The sequence below is a fragment of the Coffea arabica genome, chromosome 8e (genome assembly GCF_036785885.1).
Source record: "Coffea arabica cultivar ET-39 chromosome 8e, Coffea Arabica ET-39 HiFi, whole genome shotgun sequence".
NCBI classification, from domain to species: Eukaryota; Viridiplantae; Streptophyta; class Magnoliopsida; order Gentianales; family Rubiaceae; genus Coffea; species Coffea arabica.
Genome location: NC_092324.1, coordinates 47,769,028 through 47,786,382, shown reverse-complemented (window position 1 = coordinate 47,786,382; position 17,355 = coordinate 47,769,028). Strand labels below are relative to the sequence as shown.

The following is a 17,355-nucleotide window of genomic DNA, read 5'->3' as shown; positions in this document are numbered from 1 at the left end:
TATCAAACAACACATTTTAGGAGATTTTAATTTGATAGCTTTTGAGCTTAGATTATTTTTCTTGAACTTTTGAATGGATGTCGTTTTGTTTATGATACTAATGACGTATCTATCATTCCATCATAACAGTTTGGTTAGATATGGGGTTTCACTTTGCTATTCAAATTTGTAGAGGAGGGGACAGTAATCTCATTTTAAGGTTTGTCTATTTCTAGGTATCATCATCTGAAAGAAAACTATTGAATGTTGATAGTGGGATTTATTATTCACAAAGTATATTTCTCAATCCTTTTTTTTTTTTTGCTTTTTTAATACTACATACAACATATTAAAAAATTGCTATACTAAACACTACTACAAAAAAATATTTCCAAATAACCTTCAATCCAAACAAATCCACAGTAATTTGTTTCTCAACAAACTATCAGAATCACGTGATGAGCACGTGCCAAAGGAGGAGTTAAATTCCCAATTCCCCACCCCTTTTTTTTTTTTTTTTTTTTTTTTTTGAGGGGACCACCCTTTCCACTTCAATGGCGGTTAGCATAAATATATATATGTATATAATATAAAGTTCGCTTTTTTTCTCCCTGTTTCACTGATATTCAGTTTCTCGTTTTGGCTACTTCAGCTAAAGAGCCTCTGAAGCTAAAGATTAACGAAGAATTAGGATTCTGTAATTTTCCATCTTCAACCAGAGATGGTGCAGCCGGAGGAGACGCCGACCTCGACTGGGCTGCTGAGCAGCGAATCCATGAATAACATGTCCGAGAGACTATCCAAGCTCGATAATTTGTACTTTCCTCGAGCAATCCAACCCTCAGCCACCACCGCCGCCCAACGCCAGTCCCTCCTCCTTGACCTCCTCTCTCGTGACGCCGCAGTTTTCTTAGGTATGCATGTTCACCCTAATCCTATAGTATTATTCGTAAATGGCGATCCAATTTGTCGTTTTTATATATACCTATTTCGTAATATATGAAAAATTCATGCTTTAGAAAGTTATCATGCAATTTGTCAATGGAATGATATCATTTAGTACTTGGTTAAGATGAAGTATGCTAATTTGATGCTCTGATATTATAGTCAAATGACCGATTTTCTTTTAGCTTTAGCAATTTAACAAATAAGGTGAAGTACTGGTGCATCGGATACGAGTGAATGGTAAAAGGTACTACTACTTTTGGTGGAAATACTAAAGTACATTCGATTGTGGTTTAATTAGCTTGTCGCCTATCATTTATTTGTGACTAGTACATTGTATACATTCTTAAGAGAAATTATAGAAGAGGGCATTCCACGAATTGAATCTAATCTAGGACTAAAAAATGTTGTTTAATTCAGACTTTGAACTGTGTTTTGTTTAATGTCTCCATTCTCCTCGCCTGGCTTCCTCTTTGTTGATCCTCTTGTTTCTTGTTTTCTGGTTCCTTCTCCCTAACCCTCTTCGTCCAAGATGAACATTATCATTTAGGAAGGATTTCAAGCTGTCATGCCCAAATAGCCACATCAAAATTTAGTTTGAGCTTACTTTTGCTGTTTTAGAAAGGCAGGGACTCTGATGTTCCTAAAGTCATCAAATTAGTCATAATAAAAGAGATTAAATGCTAAAAAAAGTTACTGCATTTAATAATGAACTTGATAAAATAATTTGTCAGCAATTTAAGGTGCAATGCTTAAAAAGAAGAATCACTAAGAGACACCTACTAATTTACTTGCAAGCCTATGTGAATTATACTCTCATTTAAGTAGTTTGCAGTGGCGGTCAGCTGCACTTAGATCTTTGAGGACCTCATACTTCTTAAGACTGCACTTAGATCTTTAAAGATCTCGTATTTCTTGGGTAAGAACACCCCTTCTCTAACTGCCCCCATTGCTCCTGGTGTTGCTCCACCTGTAACTACACGAGCTCTTGGATTTTAAAATGTCATGTGTGCTGAAAAATTACACTTATTTTTTGTGGCCTGGTGGTAATATTTTGGAGTTGCTCACATGATTCGTTATTTTTTGTTGCAGAGAGATATGGATCAGAATTAACACCAGATGAGCTTAAGGAATTTGATGTTTTAAAAGGTGATTATGAAATCAATTGGCATTTAAATCACTTACGAAGTGTGCTTAGTCCAACAGCGGAGGAGTTGAAGTCTAGGTCTACAAGAATTAAGAATAGAAGGCTGGCATATTTAGATAAATTAATTAGTGACGGGCAGTATTTCTCAGAGGATGAAATGAGGGAAAGAGAGCCTTACCTGCACCATGAGTTTGTAGGGAAGTTTCAGGATCCTAGTGGGAGGAGCATGGCTAGGCCTGGGGAGAGGTGGTCAGAAACTTTGATGAGGCGTTCTGAAGAGGCAATGCTAGTTCAGAAAATTAGGGGGGAGCAGCAGCGGCTAGGTGTTGCCGAGAGAGATTGGGTGGGTAATGAGGAAGCACAAGAAGAGGGAGAATCACAATCAGAATCAGAATCAGAAGAAGAAGAAGAAGAAGAAGAAGAAGAAGAAGAAGAAGAAGAAGAGGAAGAAGATGGCAATAACGATGAGAGAGAATACATGAAGACTCATGTTGCTAATGGGACTTCACAAGTTCAGGAGGTAATTATGCTTCTCTTGAATATTTTTTGTTTTTACCCTTTGTTCTTTACCTTCTTTAAATCGAATATTATCAGAATTCAGATATTTCTAACCAAATTTCTTGATTACTGCTCAAATGGAGAAAGATGAGCACTTGATTAAATTGGTTTTTGTGCTACAACTTTTAATGTATTATGTTTTTAGCATTCTAAATGAAATGTTTTCCCTGTACAAGCTAGTCTTGGTATGTTTGGCTATGCGTCAATGAAATCGGGGCAATGACTTTTATGGTCTGCCAGCAACTTTGAAGCATTTTAAATTTTCCTTTTTTTGAATAATTTTACTTGAGCTTATCAAAAAATTCACCCTTCTTCCTACAGCCTCTGATAATTCGGAGTTTAGTCATCTAGGTCTTGTAGAGGAAGCAGCTATTCTGGTATATATGATGAGTACTTATGGCCATTATGTTGGATCTCATTCTGAAATTTGAGTTAAGAGGGACTATTAATAGATTGGTCACAACAATGGTGTACAACTCCTTATGCGACCCTATTTGTCTAATAAGTCATTAGATGACTGGAACCTTGTTCAATTTAAGTAGCAGATTCTTGATGTGATTCTTATCTAGTGGTTTTGTGTGTGTAAAAATATTCAGGTGCCCATAGATGATATTTCAGCTGGAAATAATGGACAACCCACAGCGAGTAAACCTGCTGAGGAGGAAAGTTTATCCTTGGAAGAGATGCAAGATCGCATGGACCAGTTTATCTACATCATGAAGCAAAAATTTTTATCAGGGGAAGATCATCAGCATATGGATTATTCGAAAATTGACGAGGATGAGAGTTTAGATGATCACTGGATGAAAGAAGCAAATGATGATGCAGAAGAGAAGTATTTCGATGACATTTGAATAAAATGCTATTCAGAGTAGGAAGTTGCCGTACGAGTTACCGCACCCTCAATACGTTCCTCTTCTCTCTCTCTCTCTCTCTCTAATATGTTCCTATTCTGTGACTTTGCTTATGTAATTATGTAATCCTTTGTTTGTTTACTTTTTTGGGTCAAGTCAAGTCAGCGATCCCGTCCATGTTAGTTCTGGTCTATCGCTTTAGTAATTTTAGCAAGTTGGAGAGAGCAATTTTGATCATGAAGTTTAAATACTAATTAACTAAAATGGCTGTGTATTGATTGTTGCAAGTCATGAGTCATGTGTGTTAGAAACTGTGCACACACACTACTATGGGCTTGTAAATGTAGCATAACCTCCTGCCAATATTTGTCAATTCTTGCCAGAACTCCATCAGTTAGAATTCACATGATGCAGGGCGGCACATTCTTGAGTTCTACTTGCCCCTCTGCCTGCAGCTGCTAGTGTTCGTTCAGTCATACTAACTAAGCATTCATGTTTCTAACAAAAGATACTTGCAAGTTCCGAGTCTTTGAAGCAACAAGTTTGAATTAGTCTTGGTTTTGTCCGAATAATCTTCGCTCATATCGTCCTTGATTTAAGCAGAAGAACTTTGCCCTGTACCTATTATTCTTTGGTACGTTACATACCCCAATCTTGAGCCATATGAGTTAGATGACACTACTATTGTTCGTCAAGGGGACAGACGACTTTTTGCCTACACAAAAAGTTCATCTTCTGCATTGGGTGAAAAGCTGAGCAGCAAAATCATCATCTTCCTCTCTCATACTCATACTACTATGTAAGCGTTTAAACATGAGTGCAATAGTGACTAATTAATGGCGTGTGAAATTAGGATGGAAATGTACAAATTTTACCTTTTCTCAAGCTTTTTTCGTTTACATTGTAGGAAATTATATGATACCAGGAATTCTATTCTGTTAGATGGTACTCCTATTTTTTTTTTTTCTCAATAATTGAAATTTGTATTTGGCAACTTTAATTAGTGAAACCACAGGAAGTTTTAAAAACTTGAATTAAATAATGAAATGAAATCTAATACCAGAACTTTTTCTGCCCATTTAATATTTGACCTTTATATATATATGCATATATTATTAAGTTTTTGTAATGTATGTCCAATTAAACACATTCGATTCACACCTATTATGTATATGCACTTCTAACACGCATAACCTTTTTTTATATTTATATATATGCCTTTTCTGATTAATAATTTACTTTTCTAAAAATTTCATACTTCAACTACATACCTTTTTTTTCATTAATTCGAAATTATAAACATTATTGATCTTTTGTGATTGGCAATTGGCAATCAAAACATTATTGATCTTTTTGTGACTGGTAATCAATTTACATCAAATGATTAAGCCTCGGCAGAAAATATTCCATTAGACCAGCCTTGAGCCTTCCCATCGGCCAACCACATTCCCACCACCAGGGGGGCAAAAAAAAAAAAAAAAGGAAAAAAAGACTGAGCAGAACCTACCTTTGCCTGTTCCCGCCGGTATATTACAGGACATCCAGCTCTCCCACTGTCTTTCCACGCTCCCACGGTCTTTCTCTCTCTGTCTCTCTTTGCTCTGGCTTTCTCTCTCACACAGTCACACACTAGGGCACAATCAGAATATACATACAGTCACACGCATTTGTATATAAAAGGCACAGACAAAAACACGCACTAATACACAGAGTCGCTTTTGTACAATGTTAGATTAGATAAATCTGAAAAATCTGCCCAAAAATGAACGAATTCTAGAGTGAGAAACAAAAATAAAGGGGAATGGGTTAGCTGAGCTCCTTTTCTCTCTCTCTCTCTCATTTCTCTCTCCTCCCCTTTTTCCAAAACCCTAATTCTCTCTCTCTCTCTTCAGATTTTTTTTGTTTAATTCTATTGTTTCTGTTTATTAGTACGAGAAAACGACGGCGTAGAGAAGAAGAAGAGGAAGAGGAACAACGGCGGCGGAGAAGAAGGGGAGCAGGAGAAGAAGATGTATAGGGGAGGTGGAGGGTCGAAAGCAGTGCCGGCTGGATTTGTGTTGGAGGGTGATCGGAAGCGGATTAATGAAGCATTAGATAAACATCTCGAACGATCCTCGCCGTCTACGTCGGTGACCACCACTACCACAGCCACCGGCAGGGCTCTCAACGGGAAAGATCATCATCGCTCGTCGTCCATGTTTAAGACTAACAGTGACAATCACCATTTCAAGGACGCCAAAGCCTCTGACGGTCTGTCTCTCTTGTCTGCCATAATGTGCTTTTGTTACTGGCTAAATTTGTGGTTTTTATTGTCTATGTGTGTGCATTGTGTACGAAATTTTGGATTTTTCTTCATTCTTTGTGAATTCGAGCTTCTGAAGAGTGAATTGACGATGCTGTGGGATTTTGTAATCCTAATTTATGGTTTCTTGTGGATTTAAGCAGTGTTAAGATGGTTTGCTCCTTCAAGAATAAGGCTTTATGTGCTTTGAACCGCTAATGTTTAGTTTGAAAGGCTTGTGCAGCTTGATAACAGAAATGGCTTAGCAGTGGAGTACTCTTGTTAAATACGAAATTGGTACAAATAGGGAAAATAACTGATAAGTGATTGTTTTTATTTTCTTTGTTTGGGGGCTGTGTTGTTTAGAAGGTGAGAAATGGGAGTTGTTAGGTATCACCAAGGGGACGGGAAAAAGAGATGGTAAGAATCTGACTGTCATTCTGAGTCAATGAAAACAACTAAATGGTTAAGAAAGCTTTTCCTCCCCTCTTCTCTATTTCATTTGCTTCTTTCCATTTTCTGTAGTCGTTTAATTGCATTTCTTTAATTCCATCTTGCATTGCTTAAAAATGTTCATCCGGGTGGCTGCCTCTCTTTTTTTCCTTCCTTAACTTGTTCTTGTTTTTGTAATTGTTAAGTTCATCTCTTGATTCTGAGGTGCTAGACCTCTTTGTCATTAACTGCATGTGTTTTGCTATTTTTGTTGTAATCTATTTATCATCCTATTAAATGCAATTTACTTTTGTTAACAACGAAAATGGGATGATACATAATTGGGTTGTAGTAATGTATTTGTTTGGGATTATATTCACAGTGTTCATCTAGCTAATTCCAGTTCTGACGGCTTTGATTGACAGCTGAGGAATCAGAAACGGACAGTGAAGAGTCAGATGTTAGTGGTTCAGATGGGGAAGACACATCTTGGATATCATGGTTTTGCAATCTTCGTGGCAACGAGTTTTTCTGTGAAGTTGATGATGATTACATTCAAGATGATTTTAACCTTTGTGGTTTAAGCAGCCAAGTTCCCTATTATGACTATGCTCTTGATTTGATTCTGGATGTCGAGTCTTCTCATGGTAAGTTTGTCATGCCGTTCTGTCATGATTAAATTGATGGTGGTAATCGGCTGATTTCTGAAATATCAGCTACAACAACTGTGTAGACCATTCATTAAAGCAAAGTTTGAAAGAGGTTACTTACTGAAACGATAAGAGAATTGTGCTAGCAAACTGTATGTTCTTTTGATTTCATCAATTGACTGTGAATCTAAGTTTTGAATGTGTAATCATGGTTCGCCGTCACGATCGCGTCGCGGTCACAGTTGTTCCACATCCATCACGGTATATCGGTTGGATATCGGGTGATACGCACATTATGGCACATAAAAAATTCCAAAAAATCTGAAAAAATTACTAAAAATAGAAAACACCATAAAAGGCACAATCTGAAAAAAATCTGAGTCGACTCCGAGTGGACACGGATATTTTGGCCGATTCCATGCATCAGGGATTCGAATCGGCCAATATCAGCGGAGACAAAGAGAGTCATTGTGGATATGGAATTATCCACGATTCCAGGACTGGCATTGTACCGGTCCCCTCCATTCTAGTTATGACTCGGCCGTACATTTTCAAGCTTAGGCAACAGAGAAGAAAGCATTTACATTTTAAAAGTGACATGATATTACTTGCGACCCAAAGATAGAGGAAAAAGAAAGAATTAGCAAGATTTCATCTGGAAACAAGAAACTATTTGGCTAGACTGACTATTGTAGTTGTCTGACAGTTTCACATGATATATTTGGTACATATTTTTTGTAGTCAAAGACCACAATAATCTTACTGCTGACACAAAGGCAGAAAAAGAGTTTACAGATATTGTGTCTGGAACTGTTAACGTGTAGTTTATATATAGCAGTTTTCCATATATATTTGGAAGATAATTTTATGTTACTTCTTCCCACATCATTTGGATGCATGATTGTACACTCTCATGTGTATAAATGCATATATTAGCAGGCTTTGCTTTCAGTCCGCTCTGTCTAGTAATAAAATACAGTCTCCTGTCATTGTTTCCAGTTCTGTAATTGCTTTAAACATTTAATTTTTCAACATTTGGAAGTATGCTAATTGAAATTTGTGATTTCCTTGCCTTGCTGCCATTACTGTTTCTGCTTAGTTATGTTCATACTATAAAATTTTCAAACTGGATAATTATTCGGTTATGGGATTTTTCAGATGCTTTTGCTTATTGGGTCTGCCACTATTACTTAAAAGTTAACAGCAGCCAGGTCGTGGTCATAGGTGTTTCAACATTTGTTTACAGAATTTTCATGTAACTTAATTGAATTGTCTCCAATAAATGTTAGGAAAGATTTTCTCGATTTACTTGTGACACTAGTGGCTAACAGAGATGTTATAGCACATAGGATGTAATTCCTATAATTGTTGACTGATTAAAATATTTTAGCATAAGGTTTGTGAAATATAACACACCCATAAGCACATATGGTATTGACCTGTTCAGCGATTGTTATATTGGTGTTTTATTTTGAAGTTGGATCAGGAATCAACAGGTTCTGTATCTTTTCTCTTTGTTTTGTTAATTGATGTAAAAAGTGTGTTGATACTGTGCGGGAAATAGTGTAGCATTTATTGGATGACATGTCTGTAACCTCCATTGTCGTAAAGGGTGTAATGTAATGAGAGACACAGGTTATAATACCAGCCTTTTTCTTGATCAACTTAATTTGGCTGTGTTTCACATCATATGAAACCAATCCAATTGAAAAAAAATTATGCCAGATAAGCTGAAGCAATTGTTGTGTTCTGGTTATCTGATCATGGTTAATGAAAGTAAAGATACTCACTGGTAGATTGTCTTTTTCTAGTTTTCAACTGCTTGTTTTTCATGATTTAACAGTGACATTTGACTCCTACACTGGACTTTTTTTATTCAAAATTGACACCATACTGAGGTTTTATATATATATATATATATATATATATATATGAAAATATATATATACGTGTGTGTATGTATTGTTTTTACTATGAATTGATGATGATGTTATCTTTCTCATGATTCATAGACTTTTGGCATTCCAATGATAGGGTGGAATTAATCTAATCTGTAGGAGATATGTTTACAGAGGAACAGAATGAATTAGTTGAATCAGCAGCTGAGATGCTTTATGGCCTGATACATGTTCGCTACATACTGACAACAAAAGGATTGGCAGCTATGGTGAGAATTAGTTCCATCATTTAAAAGTTTGTCATTCCACTGCTGTAATAATGGGGCAGCATGTGGTCATTTTCAGCTAGAGAAATACAAGAATGCCGAATTTGGGAGATGCCCCAGAGTGTTTTGCTGTGGACAACCTTGCCTTCCAGTTGGTCCATCTGATGTTCCTCGTCAAAGCACAGTGAAAATTTATTGTCCCAAGTGTGAAGATATCTACACACCAAGATCCAGGTTTCAGGAGAGTATCCTTTTTTTTTCTTTTTAATTTTTCTTTTGGTATTGCATTTGATGTGAAACATCTTGTGGTTGCTTCATTTGTGTCAATTAGTGTCTTTATGTTCCGCTTTTGTTTGCTTATTGTGTGAGCATTAGTTAGTTACATAAACTATGACTACCACATCATATTGGCCAAATAGTATCTGTGTGTTTCTGCTTTGGTTACTACTACTGCTACGGAAAATCTTGCTTCTTCAAATGCCTTATCTTCTATTTTTTAAATAAATTGAGTACGTGTTTTTGCAGGCAACTGTAGTTAAAAAATGAAACTGTAACTGTTTAGTGGGGCAATGTGCTGGGTGGAATTTTTACAAATTTCAGGGTTGAAATTTTTTGGAAAGAATTTGTGAGTTTTATAATCAAATTTCTCGAAGTTGGTCGGAGGGGCTATTTCATGCCCTCAACTGTATGGTTGATAAGATCGCATCCATACGGAGCCAATTCCAGTAGACTTGGAGGGTCTCATGGGTGTGCATCCCACCAGGAATTGAACCTAGGGATCTGCTGATCATAAGTTGGGGTCTTTAAGTTAGTCCATTCTTTGCGCATCCTCTACCATTCATTCAGTTGCTAGGTGTAAAGGGACAAAGGAATGGCAGGTGAAATATTAGTTCAACACACAAACCTAAATGAAGCGAACTCAGGATTCAGAAGTTGCTCCAGCTTAATGGTTTTGCGCCTCTGGCCCCTCCTTTTCTGCCATTGCATGTTAACAGAAACATGATAAATAAATGGGAGAAGTCAATTTAAACGTTTCTTATTATATGTAAAGTCTTCGTCCCAGTTGCTTCAACTCATCACTCTTGTAAGAACCCTGAAAAGGAATAAAATTATTCTCACATGATTTTGTTCTCTGAGTGTTCTGAATTATTTATCCTCTTAACCAAAAGATTTTCTTTTAATCCCATTTTACCTACATAATTGCTGTTTGCCAGTGTAATATAAGCACTACGCATGGTTGTTGAGTCAGTGTGTTCCTCTTTGTTTTACTTTCCTGATAGTTCTAGAAAATTTGGTTCTGTTCTTGAACTCTCATTGTCGGCACTGATCACCAGTTTAGTGCATTTTATACTTGCATATTCTGCCACTTTGTATGCTCAGATTATTGTCGTTCTTTTGACTTCACCAAGACATCGATGGAGCCTATTTCGGAACAACATTTCCTCATTTGTTCCTGATGACTTACGGAAATCTGAAGCCACAAAAGCCAGGTCAGGGCTATGTACCTAGGGTTTTTGGTTTTAAGGTCCACAAGCCATGAAGCTGGAGCCAAATGCTGGAATTTCTTGTGGATTTTCAAGCTGCCGTATGGAGTTGGGAGTTTGTCGATGCCCTGTATTAGAGTTTAATCTTATCGTTTGATATATGTGCGAACTGATGCTTCAGATACTTAAGCTTGAGTTCCAAGGTCCCCAGCATGCCAAAAATAGTTGTCATATGTACGGGCTGTGAAGAATATATCTGAAAAAGTGCTATTGAATCAGCATGTTAAGCTACTTTATAGCTTAGCACCTAGATTTCAAGCTCTGCTGTAAACAATTCATTTTGAATGATTTCCCCTTTTTGGCCTTTCTTTTTTTGTGTGTCTTATTTTCCTTGTAACAGTGTATCCTTTCAGATACCGTGTGTTAGTATAGGACCAGCTTGTATGGCAAACTGAAAAATCATAAGAACGGGAGAAACCATAAATCGTTAGATACAATTTCGGAGATACCAAAGTTCAATCTTGTTCCGATGTTGATGTTAAAGGGGAAACATGAAACAACTCAAATTAATCCACAACGAGGTGGTAAGAGTGTTTCTGGACCGGAAACTGACAACTGCTTTTGACCAAATTATTGGGTTGGGAATATGAAATTCAATTAAAAAAAAAATGAAACTGATAATGTGGTGGCAGATGCATTATCAAGGAGAGCTGAAAACCAAGAAGCTGAGCCTACAATCATGAATTCTTGCATGGCCCTCTCAACAGTGAAACCATTGTGGATGGAGGAATTGCTAAAGAGTTGAGTCTGATGCTCGATGCCAAGACATTATAGCCAAACTGTCATTGGATTCTGTTGCACCACCTCCATACGAATTAGTGGAAGGAAGATTGAAATATCAAGGGAAGATGTATGTTGGTCCTGGTAATGGTCTTATAGTTACTATTACACCAACGGTTACAGCTCATGCAAACATTATATTCCTCAGCTATTGATTGCCATTTTGAACAAAAAAGGATGGTAGCAGAGAATCAAGTCACTTTTTTAATTAGCCTGGCCTTATACAAGATGTGATCAAATATGTGCAAACTTGTGATGTGTGTCAAAGAAATGAGTTCGAAAATATTCCTTATCCTGTTCTCTTGCAACCACTTCCTCTCCCATGGACTCACATTACTATGGACTTCATAGAGAAGGTATCTAAATCACAAGGTTTTGATACCATTTTAGTGGTAATAGACAGGTTGACTAAATAGGGTCAATTCATTGCTTTAGCTCATTCTTTTTTTTAGCAAGACAGGTGTCACAACTTTTCATTGACAACATATACAGATTACACCGCATTCCCGAGTCCATCATGTCTGACAGAGATAGGATATTCACCAGTAACTTTTGCAGGGAATTATTCAAATTAAGTGGAATTGATCCTCTCTACAACTCTGCCTACCAGACTCAAACTGATGGACAGAGTGAGAGATTAAATCAGTGTGTTGTAGCCTATTTGAGGTGTATGATTGAAGAGCCACCTACCAATTGGAGCAAATGGATCTCTTTTTTTGTCTATACGATAATTTCCTACACTGTAGGGAAGGGAGGGCCTGAAAGGGTTCTGGGACTGAACTATACCCGTCTGGATTTTTTAAGCAAGGTCACATTTAATTGTGATAAATTGGAGCAAATGGATCTCACTAGCAAAATAGTGGTACAATTCAACGTACCACTCCAACTTAACTCTCACTCCATTTGAGGCTTTATACGGGTATAAGTCAGTGCTACTACCTATGGGACCCCATTTGGACTCTGATTCCTGCGGCAGCACAGCTGTTGCAGGAAAGGATAAGAATATCTACAAGCATTAAGGAGCATTTGATGAAAGCTCAGCAAAGGATGGAACATTTTGCAGATTAGCACATTACAGAGACAAGAACATTTAAACTTGGAGACTGGGTTTTCCTTAAATTGTAACCATATAAACAGCAATCTGTGGCAGTTAGAAGAAGTCTTAAGTTGGCAGCCAAATTCTATGGACCTATTGAAATATAACAGAAGGTTGGCGAGGTTGCAATTTGCATACAAGTTGAAATTATCACGAGGAGCTAAATTTGCATCCGGTGTTCCATGTATCCTTTCTGCAGAAAAGAATGGGAGCATCATTGCAGATTACACCTATACTGCCAGAATTCAACTTGCAGGATTTGCAGGATCAGTGTCCACTTAAGCTAGAATTAATTTTGAAGAGAAGGTGATATTTAGAAATGGCAATCCAATAGTCCACTATCTGATCAAATGGGAGCAACTAGAGTTAGATAAAGCTTCATGAGAGGACACAGACTTCATTCAACACCAATTTATATGAGAGGGTCTTCATCATTTCGGCTGTGTGGCATTTTGAGTGAGCAAAAAGAAAAAAGTTCTACCGGAAAAGGTGGAAAATTGAAAGGAAAATTAAACAGATAATATGTAGAGGGAAAATTTGAGCCTATTTGGATTATTATTTTCTGGAGTTTTGTAGAAAAATATACTACAACGATTTGATATATGTGAGATAAAAAAATGATTAGAAAATGAGTTCATAAAAAACATAAAAATTTTTAAGGAAAAATGGCAATCTAACAAGGCCCTTGCCTTGTGATCTAAAAAGCGACAAATCCAAAACAATCATTTAGTGCTATCATTTTAGGCAAAAAAAAAAAAAAAAACAATCATTGTGTGTTAGGTCTTGGAGATTGTTTGAATGCTTAAATTGGGCACATGTATAGCTGTCAAGTTCAAATGCTTAGAACTCATTTAGATTGCTATTTTTTGGAATTTTTGTATTTGAGATAAAAATGTACTATAGTGATTTGATATATCTGAGATAAAAAGATGATTAAGAAAATGTTCACGAAAAATATAAAAATTTCTTGAGAGAAAATGGCAATCCAAACTAGGCATTAGATTGGCCACATGTATAGCTGTTAATGTCAACTCATTTAAGTCGTCCCATCCAAGTCGGTTACTAGTCTATAGATTTTGGTAATGTACTAGATTTTAAATAGGTCTAGATGGGTAATTAAATTATCCATTTAATTAGTAGATTTTAGGTGGATAGACTTGGATCACTTATTAGACTCATTTAAAATTAATTGCATTTTCAAACTCAAATACTATCTGCTAGGTGGGTAAAAATTTCAATTTTCCATCAATCTAATAACTATTTTGTAAAGTTTACCAAACATATTTGCTGTTTCTTTTATTATTATTATTATTTCGCTTCCCTTTCTTCATTCCATCTTCCAAAATTCAAGCAGACTCTTGAATTGCTGTGTTAATTAACTTTTTGTGTTAATACATAAGCAATTTCCAAGTTTGTAAAATGTCATCATTTGAAACTCTCCATGTCACCTTTTTTTTTTATTGGTTGTGTACAAATTTCATTGGTTTTTTCTTTTCTTTTTTTATTGCAATAAAAGATTATTTACTAACTTGATATGTCTTTTTTTACATTAAAATAAATTATTATTATTTCTTTGGTCGGGGGCTAGCCAGCCATCAATAAGGAATTGGTCTCTTCAGATTTATTGATAATACACATATTCCTATTTATTGCAACTTGTGATGAGTGGATTATCTCTTCTCAATTAAATGTTACAAAATTGTTAAGCATTACTCCAATAGTTCAGTTCTTTCACGAGTGGATTACCTCCTTGTATTTGTATACCCTTTTGTTTTCCTTTCTTCCACTTTCTTCTTAGAAATTTGTTAATTACTTGCTCAATAACTCTTTCACTACACAAGCACTAACCCCCGCGCGTCGCGCAGGATCTTTCCCTAGTCTTTGTGTAAAAACCTCTCTTCCATGAGTAAGGATTTGAAAGGATTTCAAATTTCTCTAGTTGTTTAAATTATTTAGAAAGTATTTGAATTTATAAATCTCTCACGGGATTTCTTAGTGCAATAAACTTGCCTTTCATAATGAAGGAAATGACTAATTATTATAACATTTAAAATATATTTTAATAATTGATAAATTATAAATTCAAACGTATTTCAAATGATCTAAATAATTAGAACCATTTAGATAGATTTCAATTCCTTTCTCAAAATTTTCAATCCAAACGAAAATCAAAATTATTCAGTGGGGTTAAATCGAAATTTGGAGCAGAAGGATAAGTAAGAAAAGTGGGAAGCTGCCAAAGGCTCCCAGCAAGCACGGACTCGTCCATCTTCATCCCTCTAATAGAAGTGCTCAACCTACGTGGAGACCAGCCATGAAGGTCCTGGATTACCTGGCAAACAATCCTGAATTTTGACATCTACGTGGCCACTTCACCGCCCAACCTCACCAAGTCCTCTTCAGTCTTTCACAAAATGACACCGTTTCACCGTTGTTTCATTCCACGTCCCACAATACTTGACTAGATCATGCATCAACATAGCTTTGTGGTAATCATCTGTACATATCTACTATCTATATATATCGACATATTTGAAGCTCTAGTCAGAGACGAAGCAGAATTGTTCGTGCTCTTAATTAACGCTTGAAAGATTTCGAGTTCTTAACTGAATAGTGTGATTGCATAGTACTGGTTTCTTGCTTTTGCAGAAAACAATGGAGATGGCATTGAAGGATATGGGGCTCGACAGTTCAATGGTGGCAGCAATTTATGACATGCTAGACGTGATGGATGATACATCCGAGAGTAAGCCCCAGCACCCATCACGCGCCTATATTCGGGACACCAAAGCCATGAAAGCTACCCCCGCCGACATCATCGAGTATCCTAAAGCCTATCACTTCGTGCTAGATATGCCGGGGCTGAAATCCGACCAAATCAGGGTCCATTTGGAGGACGGCAACTTGCTGGTGGTGAGCGGGGAGCGAAGGAGGGAGAAAGAGAAGGAGAAGGAGAAGGAGAAGGAAGATGGTGTCAAGTATATAAGGATGGAGAGGAGATTTGGGAAGATGCTGAAGAAGTTCATCTTGCCTGAGAATGCCAACAAGGAGAAAATCTGTGCTACTTATCAGGACGGGGTGTTGAGTGTTGTGGTGGAAAAGTCACCCCCGCCGGAGCCCAAGAAGCCGAAGGTGATTGAGGTGAAAATAGGTCAACATGAAGGAGGAGGAGGAGGAGGAGAAGCAAGTCAGGAAGTTAGAACTGAAGGCAGCCAGGGACCAGCAGATACCGAAAAAGACGGTCAGGAGCCAACTAAAACTCAGTGAGATAGCTGGCTGGGGACCTTGTCCGGGGCTGGGGCGTTCTTCATCAGTATGTTGATGGTTCACTGCACTAGAAATAAAAGTAATTGCGTAGCAAGCCTTTCATTTCCTCGATTGTAATATAATGGTGTAAATACTAGTCATGTTTACTTTTCTTGTTTCTTTCATTGGCTTGTTTTCCCCTTTTGGCAAAACCAAAAATGTTGCAAGTGCACCTGTGGATGTATGATGGAAATTGGAAACTTATGACTCTACTGTTATTTTTATTATTATTTGGCAATATACATGCCTTCTGGTTCTTCTTAATTTGTAAGGTATCCTCCCAACTCCTCCGATGCATTAGCGCTGCTATGATCTTTCGTGTATTATGATCTTTCGTGTATTAGTGATGGATCCCGTGCATTAGTATTGGTATGGTTTCTCGTGCATTACTAATGGGATGATCTCTCGTGCATTACTGCTGGTACGACATCGTACTGTGTTGAGTATTCTAACCTCCAGGTGATTGTTTGTGTAGTGTACTGTTGCGTGGGGGGTTTAGAGTTTAGACATGTAAGACCAGCTCACGATCAGCTGAGTTGACTAAAGAGAAAGGAAGAAAATGAAATTGGGCTGCCATCGCCTGTCGACACTTGTTCTACAGCCCAAAGAGGACAAGGAGACTGGATTGGATTGATATTGCATTTGGACAATACCCTACCAATTGCTCAATCATATTCCGAATTTCGGCTGTGTGGGCTATTAATAGGTAGAGGCTTCGCTAGAGTAGCTTTCTTGATTATTCCAGAAGAAGAAAGATCATGCCACGAGCCTAATTACGACATATAAGATTATGACTTACCATCGCCAACAGACTAGAAATCTCTAGCAGTATTACTTTTCAAAGGTTTCAATGGTTTATATATGTATATATTGGATCCGAGGTAACCTGATATAACGCACAAACAATATATTAGCATTTCACAGAAATTCAGCATCGCATAGAATCTACTGCTCATCCAGGTAGGAATGGATTTCAGAAACTTAGGAATGGATACATGGTCTTTGGAATTGACAATTCGATATTGTCAACCATCCAGGACATGCTAGAGTTGAGCGAGGAGCATGACAAGGGAAACCAAAACAATCCCTCCAGAGCCTATGTCCGAGATGCAAAGGCAATGGCAAGAACACCAGCTGATATCAAAGAATATCCCGACTCCTACGCGTTGGTGGTGGATATGCTAGGCATCAAAGCCAATGAGATCAAGGTGCAGGTTGAGGATGACAATGTGCTGGTGGTGAGCGGAGAAAGGAAGAGAGAGAAAGAGGAGGGAGTTAAGTATTTGAAGATGGAGAGGAGAGCTGGCAAGTCCATGAGGAAGTTTGTGCTGCCTGAAAATGCTAATCTTGATACCATTGCTGCTGTCTCCCAAGATGGGGTGCTGAGTGCTGACTGTTACTGTTCAGAAATTTCCCCCTCCCCAGACCAAGAAGCACAAGACAATTCAGGTCAAAGCCGGTTGAGTTTAACTTGCCTGCCTTTGATTCCTTCAGGACCGCAGTTTCAGATGTTTTTCGTTTGTACAATACTGAATTTCCGTTTTCTTGAGTTGGATTTGGACCTCTTCTTCTTCATCTTCTTCTTTGTATGCATGTCTGCATGTGTGTGTTTTTCTTCC

General features: G+C 37.3%; 3 protein-coding genes and 1 pseudogene across 6 annotated transcripts; all 4 read left to right on the top strand.

The window, feature by feature from the left end:
- Nucleotides 1-579: 579 nt before the first annotated feature.
- Nucleotides 580-5,657, top strand: LOC113706740 (uncharacterized). The gene is made up of 4 exons (XM_072062137.1): nt 580-893; nt 2,017-2,591; nt 3,226-3,513; nt 5,413-5,657. Exons 1-3 carry the CDS (start codon nt 701-703, stop codon nt 3,481-3,483), a joined length of 1,026 nt encoding a protein of 341 aa, XP_071918238.1. The 5' UTR covers nt 580-700; the 3' UTR covers nt 3,484-3,513; nt 5,413-5,657.
- LOC113706741 (putative casein kinase II subunit beta-4) lies at nt 3,376-10,862 on the top strand. 4 transcript variants are annotated; one of them, XM_072062139.1, is made up of 6 exons: nt 3,376-3,513; nt 5,413-5,733; nt 6,622-6,843; nt 8,919-9,013; nt 9,090-9,255; nt 10,420-10,862. In XM_072062139.1, exons 1-6 carry the CDS (start codon nt 3,489-3,491, stop codon nt 10,548-10,550), a joined length of 960 nt encoding a protein of 319 aa, XP_071918240.1. In that variant the 5' UTR covers nt 3,376-3,488; the 3' UTR covers nt 10,551-10,862. The 4 variants fall into 4 exon arrangements, with proteins under 4 accessions (XP_071918240.1, XP_071918239.1, XP_027084504.1 ...); XM_072062138.1 differs by having other exon boundaries at nt 8,904-9,013; XM_027228703.2 differs by lacking the exon at nt 3,376-3,513 and adding an exon at nt 4,781-5,288 and having other exon boundaries at nt 8,904-9,013.
- Nucleotides 10,863-14,915: 4,053 nt separating this feature from the next.
- On the top strand, nt 14,916-15,946 carry LOC113706680 (17.1 kDa class II heat shock protein-like). The gene has a single exon (XM_027228619.2). The coding sequence runs from the start codon at nt 15,086-15,088 to the stop codon at nt 15,695-15,697; it is 612 nt and encodes a 203-aa protein (XP_027084420.1). The 5' UTR covers nt 14,916-15,085; the 3' UTR covers nt 15,698-15,946.
- Nucleotides 15,947-16,088: 142 nt separating this feature from the next.
- LOC113705475 (18.8 kDa class II heat shock protein-like) lies at nt 16,089-17,311 on the top strand (annotated as a pseudogene).
- The last annotated feature ends 44 nt before the right edge of the window (nt 17,312-17,355 follow it).